We start from the raw sequence: 18,985 nt of genomic DNA, 5'->3' as shown, positions 1-18,985 counted from the left end.
TTTCTCTTAACGTTGTTTTTCTTTGAAGCCCTTACAAATATCTAGTTTGAATAATTAATAATGATTGTAAATGTTCCTGTACATTGTGAATATTGCACTGAAGCTTGATTTGAAGAAAATCGTGAATCGAATTGAAATCGCAATATCTGCCAGAAAAATCGCAATTAGATCTTTTCCTAAAATCGTTCAGCCCTAGGTTGCAGTGATTTGAATAATTTTTTAAAGTGTAAGACCTCACAATATTGGACATATTGGTTAAATCTGTGTTCTTTGCTTTCCAAGCAAATTCACTTAACCTCAACAGATTCTATACACCGTTCCTTTACTCCATCTTAAAGTATTCCCATGAGTCCGTGGCCCAACTGAAGCGACACAAACCAAATCCCCCATTTTCTGCCTGAGCTTCGGCCTAAACGTTTCAGTATGTTGCCATCGGCTATAAAGTGCAGAGAGTCGCCAGAGGAGGACAGAGATGAATGAGCAAGAAACAGCCTAAAAGAGAGGGTTCAGAGACAGACCCAGAGCAGGAAGAGGGTTGAGAGTGCTTGGCTTAATGAAAGTAAAGAAAAGCCCAAAATAGTCTGGCCATTGTGAGGTCATCACAACATCCACAGATTTTTGAATGTCAAGGTAAACACGTCCGAGAAATGCCAGTAGTTGGACGCCAACTTGCATTACATGGTGCCACCAGGTCAACCAGCATGCAAACAAACATTTTAATTACAGACAGGGAGAGGGTTTTGAGGAGATGGTGTTTATATTGTGTGGCAAAGATGGCACTTAATTCATAGTTTTTGCTTCAAATTAGTCTGAATTAGTGTGCACAGCATTTTATGAGCCACAATATTTAAGTTCAAGTACAACCATATGAGTAAATCAAAGTGTCGCAACGCAGCTACAGCCAGTAATAACATGAGGACTTTCTCTGTGGTCACGTTGATGTTTTTGTCATTGAGAAGCTAAAACATAATGATGTTCAAGTGCCGAGATTCTATGACTGGACCATACTGTGCAGTAATAACTTTCAGTGAACAGCTGCAAGATTGCAAGAAGTGTCTTCACAATGAAGCATCGGCACAGATTTCAGTTTGGGGTGTAAGGGACATGTCCCTGTCAATATTTAAAACATGTGCATTTATCCCGCACAATAAAAGCATGAAAGAAGAATAGGGCTTTTACTTTGATGACTCAGACTCGGGCGCAACAATGCCTCCGGTAAAGTATGGTGGCTGTGTGCAGCCATAACACAGAGAGAAGAAGAAGCAAACAGGAATGGTGGATAACAATGGAGGAGCCAGAAGGCAAAAGGAAGAGGAGGTCCAGAATAGGACATCTTTTCTCAAAATAATGAGCTACAAGATAAGATTTTTGAGTTGACTTTTAGAATTGTTGTGTACTAGTTTGGTAACTAGTCCTATTATTCAAGCATGCTAACTAAAAAGCTAGCAGGAGACAAGCTACTTTAGCATTAGCATTTAGCATAGATTTCACAGCACCTGTCCAAAGACAGTAAAAAGAATGGCAGCAGGTGATTTGTTGATTCGGTGATGTGTTGTTGGACATTTGTAATTTGCATATGCTGTGAACATTTGCAGTTACTATTGTAACAGATTTTATTAAAATTTTAAAATAAGTTTTGGGTTTTTTTTTTTTTGCATTCCTTACCATTATGGTATGGTGTTACTTTAAGGTAAAGCACACTTAAGTTTAACCCTAAGTTTACTTGGGCCATTTTATGACAAAAACATCACAAACAAATTTTTACCAACTAGTATCATAATGCGTACCATAGAGGGTTATAATGTATTACAACTATGAGTGAATTTTTGTTCCTGAAAATGTCCATGATTGACCAATAATGAGGTATCTTAATATTTGACCTTATAAGTCATTTTAATATTCTTAATAATGTGTCATGATTGTTATAAAGCATTATGAGTATCTATGAATGCTCACAAATAAAATAATGCATTGCTATAAGCACAGTATAATGGTATATTATTATTATATTATGTATAATTAGAAGTAGTTTATATGGCACAATGGCCTTATAGAATGTGTTACTGAATAACTATTTGAAAGCAATACCAAATGCCTGAGAGCCTTCTGGCATTATGCCACCTGTTTTGTGTTTCTCCTTCCATAAAGACATTTCCACCATAATTTGATGCAGAAAAGACACAAATTTATGCATAAAAATTCACTAAAACTCAAGACATTAAGAATCTGATGTTCAAAATTTCCTTGAAGAGGACTACCTGTTCCCACATGGACGAACCCTACGCCCTTTCAGTGAAACAACAATAGAAATGATGAGTTTATATATTTCTTGTGTTCTAATGCAGCCACTTTGAAGCACGCCTACACTGTGGACATTAGCTCCTGAACATCACACTATCCAAATCCAAATCCTAAGACCCATTTCTCCTTTCTGAGAACTTGATGGGGGGGGGGCAGCAGGCCTGTTTCCAGATGAAAACCATCTGCGGAGGTTGACTTTACAAGCAGGCCATTCAAATTAACCCTCTGAGAAAGAGCGAGGGAGCGAAGGAGGGAGGGAGGAAGGGCGAAAGACGTGGGGGGCTGGTAAAAGTCTGCGAGGGAGATGAGAGAAACGATTCCACAACAAAAAGGAAAACACAAGCGATGAAGGAGTGGACAAGAAAAGCACAAGCGACAGGACCAATGTTGCCTAAATCCATCCAACCATCCACGTGTGCATCTCTCCATCGTGTCCTACCTTCCTGAAAAGGTAGCCTGTACTCCATCGCCATGCCCCCCTCAGAGAAGAGAGCCGCTTTCTCAAAGACCCCTCTCGATTCATCTCTAGAGAGCTCCCTCTGCCTCTCACTGCTGTCTGTCCCACAGTGAAGTTCCCTCTGAGAAACCTCTCCCTTTTCTCTCACAGCCGAGGTGGAGAAGGGGAAGAAGAAGAAGAAAAAAGGGCTCTATTTTGGGCAGTTGCCTTCAGTGTGCCACTGCATGCTCCAGCTCAGAGCAGACTCGTCCACAGTACTCCTCGTCTTGTCCCTCTGTCCGCTCTGTGTTCTCCTTCTCCCTCTGTGTCTGTGTACTGGCCACCCTCCCCCCTCCCACCCAGCCTCCCATCACGTTATCTCCCCTTATATTCAACTTTTCCCTCCGTCTCCGCCTCTTTCTCATCTGTGTACACATCTAAATTGCAGCTGCTATCCCTTTCTGCATCTTTTGGCAAACATGTGGGGTCTGTACACACATACATACTCCCACATAAATCAGCTGAGTGTAACTTTTCACTGTCTGTGCTCAGTCATGTCAAATGTCATTTTGTAAAACACTAATAATGGAAATCTTATTCTGACATTAAACGAGCTGACCCTTCACTAAGCCCTGCCCTCCTTAGTAACTGTTGCTACGCCTGGCAATTCTCACACTGCAGTTTACAGTGATAGCAGTGAAAGATTTCACTTTGCAATTGGGAGTAATTTTTCAAACACTATGTCTTTGATTCCACAGAGGAGTAAACAAAAGCAGCTTCTCGTTTCTAGCTGACAACTGTGGATTTTGTCAACTAAAATGAAGACTCTCACTAGGAGATTTCAGTGCAGCTAGCTAATGTAAACTAATGCTAATACATAAACTCCTGAAGTCAGTTGAGAAGTCCGTCTCCAGATGACTTTTTAATGTTTCCATCAGACACATTTTAAAACAAGAACCCCAAGAAAGTTCATTGAATATGTAAGGTTAATTAATGGCTACGTAGGTTATGTAATGCTAACGCTAACAGACCACTGCTAAAGCTAGCTTCCATCTCAGCATTGCAACATTGGTGGATGGCAAAATCACAGATGTGTTCTAATGAACTAGAAAGTGTATGCAAAGATGGCGCCCATTCAATCCAATGAGAGTTGCTTTCCTGGTGCATGAGCCAAAAAAGTTTTCTAGGTTCCACATCTTTGTTATACAGCTAACTGAATATGCACAGTTTCCCCTCTTATCCCAGCCCACGAGTTCCTGCTCGACCCATAGATTTTACATGGTGATGATGTCACAGATACATTTTCAAATTGCGTTTTTTGGTTCTAGTTAAGTTTTACAAATATAAAATCTCCATGGATCAAAAAAATTGCAATATTGTGAGTGGCCACTGGGAAAAACTGGCAGCACTTCTGAGTAGAAATGCCCTGTCTATTAATATTATGAGTCTAGGGGTGAAATACGACATTTATATGTATATTATGGATAACAGAAATACACTCATTCATGTAGGAAAAGGAAGCATAGGGATTATATTAAGTGCAGTGACAGTCATCAAGCCAGACCAGTCAGACTGATCACTTCAGAGAGCCAGGATAAGAGCTAAACTAACTTGTCTTAGACCTCAGAGAGCAAGTCAGAGAGAGATGCGTCATCGACGACCCACTTTGATTCTACACCAGCCCACATCCTCCTGCTGAAACCCCCACATAACAAGTCACTATGTAACTGCTGGGAATCAGTCATGAGTTTGTTAGTACAGTGGTATATAACACAAGTTTGTCTAGAGGTGAACTTTATTGCAACTGGCAAGCTAGCATTAGTAAGCTCGACATGCTAATGTTTGCAACTTGCGTTAGTGCAGAAAAACTAAAAGTTTCTCTTGTGTTTTACCTATCACTCCTCTTAGAGCCCCATGCACATCACTTCAGCATGTAAAGAAATGCAAATCTTAACAGGTCTGCGGTGCCCTTGTTATGGTCTGTGTATCTATGATTGGACAGTTGCTGTTAGCAGGAGGGGCTTAGCAAAGTATCTTGATTGCTGCTTTTGTATATAAAGTTATTATTTAATTTCAGCAATTTAAGTACTATTGTTTTCTCTAGAATCACCAAGAATGAGCAATCACTCAAGGAATTTCATTCTAAAAATGTGCATTTTAAAGGTTCAGTGTGTTGCTCTTTCGCCTTCTGATTTAATAACAGCCTAATTTTAATGTACAGCAAGAAGTAAAAAAAAAAGAAACAAAAAACAACAACAAAAAAAACTAATAAAAAGATTCAACAGAGCGAAGAAGCTGAGGAGAACCAAACCAGCCGAGGTAGAAACTGATCCAGTGAGGCGAGAGAAGCTCATGGAGTCATGAGACAAATCTTTTCGATGCTCCAAGGCGATGAGGCGCGGCCAAACATCTCCCAGACGTCACAGCACAACCATGCAGCAAATGCCCGTGACCAGATAGTAGCAGCTGCACTCACACACAGCAGACATAAAATTGTGCTTTTACACATGAATAGACTTATAATCAGTGTGTGTTTCAGGCTCTGCCCCTCAGTTAAGGTGCAGATCAAATTATGACCTGAGACCGTCTCCTGCATGGCTCTGTGACAGAGACAGAGGGGCTGGTGCTCTCCTGTACTACGCCGTGAAAAAAACCTGAAGAATAGCAGAGGAAATGCCAATGAAAGTAGCCTTACACACAGACACACTGGTGCATTTGTGTTTATTTTGGTCTTTGTGGAGAAAGTGGGCACTTGGCTTTGGGTGGTAACTCAAAATGGGTTACTTGATCCTTCCTTTCCCAATACAACTCACAGGACGTTGTGTCATAAACGACTAGTGCAGAGTAAGTACAAAGCAAACATGTGATAATTGCACATGTTGACCTGACCTGCACGTATGAAGGAGAGCTGTTTTGTTAAAGTTAGATAGATATATATATTTCTAAAATGACCATATACAAGCTTAGAGGTGATGTTATAAAATGAGTGAATTGTGGCTTTCTCATCACTACCTGGGCTGTCTGGGCTGAGATCCATTACATATATGGTAAAAACAACAATGCATTGTTGCAAATTCCATACTTTTCCAGATTAAAATTTCCATACTACCCTGAAGATTTTTCAGACCATATTTGCCATCTAGCTTTCTTTTCCCCTTTTGAATCCTTGGCTAACTAGGCTAGGGATTATCAAGCCAGCCTTTGGAACACACTTACATTTACTCATTGTGTCCCATAAAGATATGGTTTCCTTCCACAGAAAAGATAGTATGTTTCCCTTTGTGATAACTCTGCATAACTCATACACAGGGCTTTCCACCGGTGTATGGAGCAGACAGCCAGTGGGGAAAGGGGAACCAGCAAGGGGGGCCTAGTGACATGCCTCCTGTAAGAAAAAAATTGACTGTAATAGCCCAAATTTTGCATCATATAATCTGATCTTAATTACTGCACAGTTTAATGAGTTTGCCTACCTGACAGTAAGTATATATTCAATTATGATGTGAAGGAGAATTAGGCTTATTGTGCATTTTAGTCCACACAAGCCTGTTAATATCCATTAATATTTATAACCACTCCTCTGACTGATCAGAACTTTTATATTTGAATTACTTTGACAACACACTCCAAATGCTGTGAAAAACATTCTACTTGTACGATCAATCTATTTTTAGAAATTCTGAAATTTATATTTATGATAGGGGCAACAGTCTGGAAACACATCCATTTTTCCATACTCTTCTCTTTTTTTCTATACTTATAAACCTGTAAAATCATATTCCATAAATTTCCATATTTTTCAACACTGCTCAGGATTTAAATGCAGTGCAGTTAAGTCCAACTGCAGGAAGTAGTGGTCCCTCTATCTAAAGTGAGTGGGGCGAGCTCGTGTTCACCACAGCCCTGTGTTCACAGGACCACATGTGTGCACATGGAGCAGAAATCCTCCTTTGTGAGGATGGTTTGTCATTTGTCGACACTGCTCTGTGCATTGATATCATGTTCACACACCTATTTTTTTATGTCTACTGGTTTTCAGACTAATTAAATGCCATAAAGGAGTTTCTCCCTTAATCTGTCTTTTGCCTCTTTTTGGTGCAGCTGAAGCAACGTCTTCTTCCTCCCTTAAAGAAAAACATACCTACTATATGTACAATCTTTAACTAAGCTTAACCAATCATTTTAATTGTCTAACCTTACCTATGTCTTAACCATATTATATTTGCCACTAGCATAATGTTTTCCTGACCTGAACCATCCACAGATTTGTACGACAGCAAGAATTTTAAAAATGTCGACATTATGCAAAATCAACCAATTTTGTCTGCTATTGACGTTGTTTGGTGTTAGGATTTGCATGATCATCTGCAGTGAAAAGACAGGAAAGAGGCACAGTGTGTTTTACTTTGAAGTGAAATGATTGGGTGAAGAGTGACTGATTTAAAAGCTGTCGCTTTTACTTCCATAGAGTGAAATCCTGTAGGCTGTGACTTTGAGCATTTTCAGTGGTGTAACTGGGAAACTGGGCATGCTTGTCATCATACAGTTGTAGATATAGACCAGGGGTCCCCAAATGGCGGACCGCGGTCCGAGTCCGGACCCACACGCCATCCGATACGGACCTGGACCTATAACCAATAAATTATTAATAGATTTTATTTTTTTACGGGACGCTCTTATTTTAACTGGCGCAACTATTCTAGTCTTTCCGGCGCTAGTTTATCTGATCAGGAAACACACAGACCAACTGCAGAGAAGCTGCGTGTGGAGGAGACTGTTGTTAATGACGGAGTTTATTACAACAGAAACTAACGTGATGGTTAATGACATCGACACCAACCAGATGCACTTATAAAATTAAACAACTGTATAAAAAAGCCTATACATAAAACAGGAGAGTCTGTGTTTCTCTGTGAGAAACTTTGAGATCTTCTCACAGCAGAGTGAACAGGTGAGGGAGGAGAGGAGGGCAGACTGATCACTAATCAATCACTGATACTGTCGTCCTCTCGGACTAATTAAAAAAATAAAAATACCAAAACTCGTGACAAACCATACCTGGGTGTCCACACAAATAAAGTCTTTGTGTGAAACACTGCAGAGTGAAACATCGTGCTGTTTACAGACAGTCTGCTGTCTGTAGTTTGACAGAGAGACAGAGAGGGTCGTGTCTAGAAGGTAACCCTAGACCCGCGAAAGATCGCGCGAGTTTGATTATTTTAGTAGAAACAATGAACACAAATCTCGCGAGAGTTGTGCAAATAAAGCGTTACCTTCAAGACACGACCGAAAAAGGTGCGCAGCTCCAAAAATAGAAAATCATGTCGTGGTGTCGATGTTTTTAATGTGGCGGGCTGCCATAAATAAAACTATTCACTGATCCACAGAGAGTCACTGAAACACTGATCACTGACCTGCTGTGATGAAAAAATACTCAGATTCTTTACTTAGGTTTTTTTACATTGTGGTATTAGCGTTTTTACTTAATTACAATTTAATATTTTGCATGTTATTGTTTCCATTTTTGAAAAATCAACATTTTTATTGCTGTTGTTGTACTTTAATTGTATTCTTATCATTATTTTTTTTTATGACTAAATACAGACCTGCAAACTCATAAGAGGAGAAAAAGGTGGCATGTTGGAAAACCAGTCCCCTGTCCTCTGGGGGTCTGGGAGCGTCCTGCTCCAGAAGAAAAATGTTGTGATTTTAACATGTGAACAAAACATCTGGTGACTGTTTCAGTTAAAAGAGTTAGTTCCATCTTCTGTTTGTGGTTTCTGCAAACATTACTACCTTTACTTTTACCTTTGTACTTGAAAAAAAAAAAGTAAAAAAGTAAAGTAAATACAGTAAAAGTAAATCTACATTAATTATTAAATAGCAATTTATAGTTGTTCATTTAATAGACCTGTCTTATCTTTTCTTTTGTATATTACCATTGTTCTTAAATAAAGCAAAAGTAATGTAATAAAAGAAAATGCAGAAGAATATTTCTTATCTGATTACTCGATTAATTGGCAGAATAATCGATAGATTATACTTAAATTTTACTGGTTCGGCCCACTCAAGAAAGTTAGACATTATGATGTTCCAGGCCTTTGCTTTAGGAAATTTTCTCTAACTGGACCTCTTTGAATTTGAATTGAATACCCCTGATATAGACCATAAGACCGTGATGTTTGTTCCAACTTTTCAAATTCCGCTGTCCTCCCTTACACAGCTCAGCTCACTTAACCCGAGCAGCCACAGTTTCTTTGCCTGTCTGTGACACAGCCTTCAGGGTACATAGGCTATTGCTTTTGATGTGTAACCAATCAGATAGTGACATGGGCAGGACACTGAGCAAGACACATAGTGTTGACAACAGCCAGAGAGAGACGGCTACATGAGAGTCAAAACAGTACATTTGCCCTTTTTTGGATGCAAAAAAAGATCCAATCTCTGACTCAAAACTGTGTTGCGATCCAAACCATGAGTTTTCTGACCAGTGCACACCTGGTTTTGGTTCTAAAACTTGCTCCTGCAAGTATCACAAATAGGAAACATTAAACACTGCATCACGTTACATTGCACTGACAAATCTTCTTGCTCACAAATCTGCAGCTAATCACACAGTGTGATCCCTTCAGTGTTTGCTGTGGCTTTGAAACAGATCTAATGGGAACAGAATCAGCTGTTTAGTACAGCAGTCTGGCTCGACTCCCAGCACAAAAATCCCCAATTGACTTGTTTTAACCCTGACATTTGAGTCAGTCATCATTTAGAACAAAAAGCTGGTACTTTGTGTTTGACGTGAACATTAAATATATGGTGGGGGGTTCTTTGGAAACTCCATGATTTGGGCAGTAAATAAAGCCAGTCCAAACTGCCAACAGTAAAAAAGAGGAACTCTCTTTGTAATGTATCAAATATGCACCTGAAGTTGTTCTTTCTAACAGCAATTCCCAAACTTTTCCATGCCAAGGCCCCCAAAATAGCATTAGCTTATAGTCCAGGCCTCCTTTCTGCAAGAGGTCTTTAAAAATCCAAAGTCAACACTTAAGTTTAGATGGTTTTGAACACTAATTTGAGAGGATCTTGGGGCAGAGAATGCATTCGTGACACCCATAGCTTTTTTAGGAGCTCTTTACCTGCTGGTCAGGTCTTCTCCTTTTTAAAAATGTGTTCTTTTTTGAGTTAGCAGTAGCTAGCCAGATTACAGGAGCCAACTGCTTCAGTGCAGGTGCAGACTAGTTCAGATCAATACTGACAGCTTATGACATGATGAAAGATGTTTTGATATGGATTCTGAAAGATGGGCATGGCAAATAAACTTTCTGCTGTATTCTAAATTATATTGTATAAAAATTGACATATCTGACTAATTGACTATTGACTAATCTGATTTATTTTTTTTTAAACATATTAACAGTTTTAGAAATTTGCTCAGGACCCCTGCTTTGAAAATCACTGTTCTAAAGCATTTTGTTAATAAAGATTTCAGCTTTAAATTAACAGTTCAAACCTAAATCAAATAAATATTTTTCCTCTTGCCTGTAATTCAGTGAGTTTTGGAAATTTATCAGTCATTAAGATGTCTGCCATCTGTCCAGTATAATGGGACTAAATGGCACTCAGCTTGTGGTGCTCAAAGTGCCAAAAAGACACCTTTGAAAAACTCAACAGCAACATCTCTTTCCTATTTCTTTTTCTATTTTCTTTCTGTATCACCACTCTGAGGGAAGCGTGCATCTACTCATTGAGGAGAGGCTCATGCTCATGACAGTGCAGGATGTAAACATTAGTGGTATCTACCTTTTCTGAGCTGTAACCTCTCCTCCATGAGTAGATGCACTGTACAGTCATACATTTGACAGGTTTATTGGGAGAAATAAAGTAGTTCCTTCATGAAACTGCTCGCAGCAAGGTCTGTGCATTATCTTGAGGAACAACATCATGATTTCTGGAAAGAGACACTGCTGTTGAGTTTCAAATGTATTTTTGGGAGCCCTGAGCAATATAAGGTGAGTACCATTTATTTTTATTATATTCTATTATAAGGCAGATGTCTCTAAAACTTGGTAACTCACACCAAAATAATGTATTGTTGATGGATAAATATGCCTACGGGTAAAAGAAAGAAACTGTCCCTTTGAGGTGTATTAGCTTTAGAAGGACTATAGCTACCACTCATGCCAGCTGGAATGTCTCCATCAACTCATTATTACCTTTCTGACATCAAACACATGACAGAGGCTGATTAATCGTTAGCTTCAATTCAGTAATCTAAACAAAAAAGATGACTGGACCTGAGAATAAAGAGTGAATGAAGTATAAAAAAAAAGAAAAAGAAAAAAGAACATTATGTACATGCAAGTTGAAACTCACCATGGTGTCTACATGTTTGAGAGGAAGATCACTGCTCGGTGCCTGTTCAGAAAAGACAGAAAAGAAGAGACAGTGAGATCAATACTTACATGCAACATTTCATACCTCAAAAACCTAACCCCATGTTATGTTATGTTGTGTCACATCACATCATCTCTTGTCAGAGCTACACTCCAGTGTCATTCTTTGCCCTAATGTGGCCTGGAGCAGAGCGGGGCTCCACCTCGAATGCGTGGGACCATCTATAATCCCTCTGTGCAAATATTTACACAAAGAGACAAGTCTACTTCCATTAGCCAAGACCAGAGAGTCCATCCGTGGAACTCTCTTTTTCAGCGCCATATACAGAGAGAGAGAGGCGATCAAGCCAGCGGAGACAGAGAGGGGGGAGAGAAAAAGGGGGGCAGACATGGAGAAGAGAAAGATAAAAGGAGGGAGAAAGACAGGGACAGTCAGGACGGCTGAGAGACAGAAACCAGAAGACAGATGGACAGACAGGCTTGGGGGTTATAGAGGGAGAAAGATGAAGGTAAAGGGAGAGGTTCATGGCAGAAGAAGAAAACATCAGAGCAATCCATGATGTCATGAGCTTGTGTGGGCTTGGCTCGCCACCGCAGACTACCACACATGCACAGATGTTACTAAATGAAGCAGAAGAAATTCAGACTAAGCAGTATTGAGAACATCAGTCATATCTATATGTAGCAGAAAGTAAATGACTAGTGGCTCTTTTCATGGCAGCAAAACTTTACCATACTATAGACAGTTTACACTGATGTCACTTTCCCACCAGGACACGCCCCCTCAGTTGGACTGAGTGGCAAAAAATCCTGCAGCATGGCTGTCTTTAGTAGGGAAACTGTGAAACCAGGAGTAAAATAATTGATTATCAGTGTAAATTAAATACTGTTGGACTCCATAGGGATCCTTACAACTTACCAAAGACACAGTGGTTCCTGGACATTTGGCTAATCGGGTTTCCTGACATTTATATGTGCCTGATTACAATGGAGGGGAAATACATAAGGCAAAGAAGGCAAACAAAAGCAGTCGCTTGGTTGTAATAGAATTTCATTGTGGGAGTTGTTGGTGAAATGAAAGTGACAAGGACACCAAAAGATATTCTGGTTGTATGTGGACATTATTGGATGTCGCTGAGGATGCACAATGCAATGTGCGATTGTTGCATGGATTACAAATAAAAGATGTGAAATATTTAATTCTTCTGCCATTGTCTAAGTGAATACTCAACTCTGATTGACCCACAGGTGTGTGTTAAAACCGTCTAACTAGTTAGTTCCGTCTAGTTCAGCTCAAGTTTAATCATTGTATCCAATTTGTAACTATAGCAACTTTAAAGAGCAAAGTCATCAAAGCTCATGCCACTTCCTAATTGGAGGTGATGCAAACAAGTGAGCAGCTGATTGCTACAGTTTTCCTAAATGAGGATGTCCTAACCTGCTTTGTGCCTCAGCAACCAGACGTGTCGCTTGCTTGAAAAAACACTCCCCTGGCTCTATTTCAGCAAAGTTTCATGCACCTCCAACATATTTTATCAGACTAAAATGGATGTTACATTTCCGTTTCTCCCCATCATAGCAGTCGAAAGGGAGGACGAGACACTAATTAACCTTTTATAGGATGAGGTTTGGAAAGGAGTTACAAGTAAGTAAACTGTCATCCAGCTATATAGACACAAGGGTGAAGAAAATTATGTTGGTTATGAATAAATAACTCAGATACCTAGTTTACTCATCTACAGAAGGAGGTATGTCAAGTGTGCCGCTGCAATACCACTCGTACATGTGGATAGTTGTTTGCTCACATTGCTTCTAGTTAAGAAGCAGTGTTACTCAACAGGAAGCTCTCGCTCTGTTACTTTCAGTTTTGAGTGCAAAACTTTCACCTAAAAATGTGATTCACATCGGATGGTTCTTTGCTTCCATTGTCCCTTCAAACAGTTCAATGCACACCTACTTGTTGATTATCACAAATATATCTGACACAAAACAGCAACCACTTATCCAAGATTCAGTGTCTGGATTCCAATTGTTTCTGTAAATTGCAGCGATCAATTTCCTTTTCTTTAGTTTTTGTCTGTTTATTAAACGATCACTCAGATTTCTTGTTGAATATATTTGTACGGTCAACCATACAACAGCTCTTTCTCATTTAAGAAGTGTGTTTTCATGACTTCCAAGCTGAATGCTAATGCCACCACTAAGCCGTCTTTTTGCCACTCGGTAGGTGTAACTGCAGTGACTCTGCCCGTTGTATACATTGTACATCAATCAATACTCTAATCTGGAAGAATTATTCACGCATTCATCCTTTTAAGACTAGACTACTGTAGCTTGCTTCTCTCTGGCATGAACCAAAAGTCCAACTAGTTCAGATCACAGCATGGCTTCTTACTGGTTTTAACTGATGACATCATGTATGCACCTGCTGCATTTTAGAATTGTTTTTAAGATTTTACTGATTACTTTTAAAGCCTGTCTGGGTTTGGCCCAAGCTACACCGCTGAAATGTTGACCCCGTATGAGCCAGTTTGCAGTCAGTTCCAAAGTGGGCATCCTCCTTGTCTGAGGTGTAACCTCTCCTCCATGAGTAGATGCATGTTTCCTTCATGTTCCTTTGTGATGAAGTTGGTGGGTGTAGTTCAGTAGAAAGAAAATACATGCAACTGCTCACAACAAGGTCTGTGAATTATCTAGAGTAACTGGGACTGACTCTAAATAAACTACAGTGTTTTTGTTCTTGCTAATGAAGGACCATGTCACCCAGGGCAACAGTGTGACATTGTTGTGTTTTAATAGTTTTTGTACAATAGAGCACTGTGGCACAGAGGAGGAAGATGTATCTTTATATACACAATACTAGGCCTGTGAGGTATACTGGTTCGTACCGAAAACTGGTCTTTAGTTTTGTTATGATATGAATTTTTCATATACCGCCATACCAGTGAATAGCCCAAACAACGTCCGGAACATGCGACTAGTCACTAAGAAAACACAAAAGCAGTTAAAAGCAGTTAAAGACTGAAGAGGGTCACAGTGTCTGCAGGTAAAGGACTAACTAACTGTAGCTAACGTTAGCTTCCAGCCTGACACACAGTGTGGCTAATGTTAGCAGAGCTAGCAGCAGCAGCAGCAGCAGCATCTCCGCCTGCAGGTTTATGTCTGTGGATGTGCTTAATGTGGTCACATGTTTCTCCAGTCGAGTGAAAATATATCAGCTTATTCTGTCACAGCCTACATTCATCTGTCCAACTTCGCTGATGTAAACATCCGGTGTTGCCACGGCGATTGGTTCATACACGCTGGGCGAGAGGGGCTGCTGTCTGACAGTGCTGCAGCCCCGACTAGTGGTGTGTCGCTGCATAAAATCTTAGAGCAACAGATAATTGGCATCATGCACGAATGAATTATTGACAAATATTTCATTTTTAAATATTTTAAACCACTAGTATTTCTGGTGCCATCTAGCGAGGGTGGGGATGTTTTATTGTATAGTTGCCCATGTGATGGCAACCATACTTTAAAGGGGTCATGCTTTTACCTGTGTCTGGACATGAAAAAAAAACATGATACAGTCCTTATGACAGTAAAATGGGCTATTTAAAGACAATCAACTGCAATAATTCTGTTCTCAGTAGAAGAAAATGTGGGTAAGAACACTGTTGAATGAAAAAAAAATACAGTCAAATACCATGAAACCAATATGATTTTAAAAAAAAACATGATATGAAAATTTTGTCATACTGCCCAGCCCTACATAATACTATCAATTGATTGTTGGTTTTGGCCTTTTATGGGATTTGTTGACTATACGTGAAATATAAAATGACACCAGACACACTCAGTACAGAACATCCAACATTTATGAGGTTTTATGGGGTTAAATATTGGAAATCATCATTTCAACAGAGATAGTTCATGATAGCGATCACTGGACAGTCCCACACAGAGAGCTGGGATGTGTCCCAGCTCCTGCTTCTGTTGAAAGCTTCAGTGGAATATAAACAGTAAATGCAAAGGGTAAATTATAGTTTGGCTGAGCAGGCCCCAGAATACAGACTCCAAACGCCCAGAGTAAACCACCAACCAGGAAATCATCCTAACTTTACCTCAAACTCAAGCCTCACTAGTGACATACCAACTTACAACATTTAAAGAACCAAAACATTAAGAGAATGGTTATTAAATTAGCAATGCAACGCAGAGGCTGCACAGCTGGAAAATTTAACTTAACATGAGAGCGTCTGCTTTCTCTGTCGGGTAGGTGTGTGTAGGTGTGTTGTTGTTGAACTTCAGACACATGGAAGACAGAGTTGCTTCTAAGAATGAAGGAAAAAGGAAAACACCAGACTGATGTTTGAGCCTCTAAATGCAGACTGCAGATTTGCTTGGAGGCCAAAATCTGTGACCGCAGGCATTCACACACAAATAGACCCTATTGTGTGTGTTCACCCAGAAAACAGACACACAGACACAAACAATTCCCACAGTCGTATATTCTAACATGTGCGTTTCCGCTTTGTGCAATTGCAGCCAGATGGCCGGAGTGTGTTTGTGTGTGTGTTTGGATGTGTATTGTCGTTGGGACTAAATCAGAAAGCATGAGAAGCCTGGGAAGTTGTGTATCAGCAAAATAGTCCATAGTGGAAGTATTTGCAGTTTCTCTTAGCCCTCTTCAAAGGAAACATTCAAAGACTTTTTTTTTATTTTATCATGACAATTCTTGCAAGCCCTGCACAATAAATCTCCATCTAATCACCAATTCAAAGCCAGGACTGGGTCTCGGCTTTCATAGTCTGTATGTGTTCACAGACTCAAATGATTAAATGGTTTAAAATTCAACAATAGAGCACCGCTCTCCAACTAAGAAATTGCTGTGTCATAGTTAAGTGCTGATTCAAGGTCAGTCCCCAGGGCCCACAGTGGTGTTCAGAGTCAAAATGGATGAACAGCCTGCTTCCAAGACTGGACAGCATCAGACAGCACTGCTTTCACAACCTGACAGAAAATCAAACCCGGAAAAACACATAACTTAAAGGTCCAGTGTGTGAGATTTAGGGGGAGAATGTGGTAGAAATTGAATGTATTATTCATAAGTATGTTTTCATTAGTGTATAATCATCTGAATTGGCAATCTGTGAGCTCACTAAATCCTACACACTGATCCTTTACAGCCTGGTCACATCAACATATTCTGCAAACTTTTGTGGCAAAGTAAATCCACATAAATCTTTTGAGTCAAGATCAACTTTGGGAAACCAACTCGATGCATGCTGTTGACCAATGGCAAACTATCTTGTCAGTGTTTTGAGGGGAACGGAAAACCACATCTTATTTAACACCCTCTCTCAAAAGTATTAAACTCAAATTCTCAAATCAGCTAGGGTTTGCAGTTACGAAATAGGAATCAATTGTACAAATACATGTCTTTGATAAACTGTGAACTTACTGTCTCCTTGGTAACAAGGTAACACACAGCTTGTCTTCCCACAGTAATTCTTTATTGAATGAAATGATATACAATCCTGAGAAAGAAATGCCAGAGGGAAGAGAATGGCACAGTACAGAGAAGATAAGAAATAAGCTTGGAGAGATATTGACTACAGTAGTTCCATAACTAGCCATGCAAGTAGCTCCTACATTAATGAGTTTCTAGCCAAGTGTCAAACTCTGACTCAAAAATCAAACCAACACAGAAGCCCCAGGAAAAGTTCCTCAAATGGTCACTTCAGGCTCACTTCAAAAGTGAGTCAGTCCCCATAGACTCCCATATTATAATGCATAACTTTACAGCAGAAATAAACATGTTTACAGCCTGGTACAAAAAATGGTTTGGGTCTCTTTATAGCTAATTCCTCTGGGAATTTGTATCTAACTCTCCAGTTAAAATTATGCTACTTAAAGTTATGCATTATTGTGAGTACTGTCACAGGCGGCTAGCCGCTTCACCCAGAGATCAAGGTTTGATTCCCATGTGAAGCGGAAAGTAAGTATTTAAGGTTTTGAGTAACTCCAGATTTCATTATGGACATGACGTCCACTGTGTCACTTCCATCGCATCAGTGGCATCATTACCATCACATGACATACATAACGTTATTTCTTTTGACCCAAACCACAATCTTTTCCTAACCCTAACCAAGTAGTTTTATTTCCTAAACCTAACCAAGTAGTTTTTGTTTCTAAGCCCAACAAAACTGCAACCATTTTACAACATAAACCACACGTGTAATGTCATGTGAGTTATGTTAAATGACTTGCATAATGATCCAGTACACCTGTCACTGCCTGTACTCTCCACCAGTAATATATGTTGTTTCAGGAGTTCTTGACAATCATAATATTCTGGTGTATGAGGATGTGTTGGAGCTCAACTATGGCTCTTCAGATAGCTATTGGTAACATCACAGAGACTAATTCCATGTTTTATACTTTCTACTATGCTTCTAGTGCAGCTGATCTCCTGAAGACACAGCAAAGAATTTTATCGTGCCACAATCTGGTGTGACCTGGTCCAAAGGCTGAAGGATTAATTGTATCATGTGGGGAAGTCTATCACATTAAACCAAGCGCTCCAGATTAAACAGCTTGATGTGATAGTCCCATAACACAGTCATGGTCGTATTGTTTGTTGTCTGCATTACATAAGACAAGGAAAATGCAATAAAAATAATTACTTAAAGCCACAATGTGTATATAATTAGAAATGTCAGACTTAAGTGTCCCTCAGTGAAGGTCTCAAAAGAGTCATACATGCCAGAATGCTGAAATCCTTATCTTAATTCCCAAAGAGAAAATCATGTTTTTCCATGTTTGTCCAGAATTATACAGCCCAATGACACAGTGACACTGGACATCTGAGTTTCTGTCCAGCAGCTGAACATTTAAGAGTTCCTCACCCTGTAAACCACAGAGCAGACTGTTGCAGACTCTTCAAATCACACCAGTATGCTCTTTAAACATAATTACAAAAGATCCAAGAGTAAAGATAAAGAAGAAAATCATTGTTCTGTAGCCAAGAGCTTTGCAGCACCTGCAAGGAGTTAAGACACAAATGATACAGTTCTAATGCACTGAATCACTTCTGATCCTGCATTTTACACTGGACTTCAATTAGATTGACAGCAACTGTACCAATTTAAAAATAAAATACCATTATTTATTGTAGATAACCAGAATTCATGACTTCTGTGCACATCTCTAGCTCAGGGCCATGCCATCACCTTGAGCCAAGTCAGCTGAGCATCATGTTGCATTTGTTCTCATGAGAAAAGCTAAATACAGGCTGCTGGTCTCCACCGTGGTAGCAAAATAGTAACAGATACAAGAATAGACAAGGAGTATGACAAAATCCTGCTGAGAAGGAAAATAAGTTCAGTGTTTCCTGTGTTCCTGTATAGCTCAGAATGAATAAGTCTGGGAGGTGGTGATCAAATCTTTATCAAAAAATAGTTAAAGGCACATTTTGGTTCATCTAAACTTGGTTCTTATTTTTGTAGATTTTTCCATCGTTTCTGTCAGTTATGATAAGTGAAGATTTTGGTGGACAGAAACATCACTTCAGTGTAGAAAACACAATACGTCAGACAATCAGTGTGATTACAAACAAGCTAACTGTTAAGCCATATGTCACTTTTTAATAATTCATTGTTTTACATTACATACACATACACTAAATAATTAACTATATATATAATTATCAGTCTCAAAATCCATGTTTATTGTCTGACAGTGATTTAGCTTCAGCCAATGTTTTGGGGCTTCAGATGTAGCCAGTAGATATCTGGATGCCTTCCTTTTCTGTGTGCCAGTCACAGTTCACAGTCTGATTAGCAACTTGAGTCACAAGGGTAGAGTT

At 39.5% G+C, this 18,985-nt stretch overlaps 1 protein-coding gene across 1 annotated transcript in view; it reads right to left on the bottom strand.

Moving 5' to 3' along the window:
• tns1b (tensin 1b) overlaps positions 1 to 18,985 on the bottom strand; it is a 311,171-nt gene that overhangs the window by 93,673 nt on the left and 198,513 nt on the right. Inside the window, exon 5 of the mRNA XM_084724224.1 lies at positions 11,108 to 11,149. Within this exon, the coding sequence (XP_084580350.1) occupies positions 11,108 to 11,149 (42 nt within the window). The remainder of the gene's footprint in view (positions 1 to 11,107; positions 11,150 to 18,985) is intronic.

The sequence above is a fragment of the Lutjanus erythropterus genome, chromosome 8 (assembly GCF_056507025.1).
Source record: "Lutjanus erythropterus isolate fLutEry1 chromosome 8, fLutEry1.hap2, whole genome shotgun sequence".
In the NCBI taxonomy this organism is placed as follows: Eukaryota; Metazoa; Chordata; class Actinopteri; order Lutjaniformes; family Lutjanidae; genus Lutjanus; species Lutjanus erythropterus.
The sequence above is the reverse complement of the archived record's forward strand: the minus strand, read 5'-3'. Positions and strand labels throughout refer to the sequence as shown.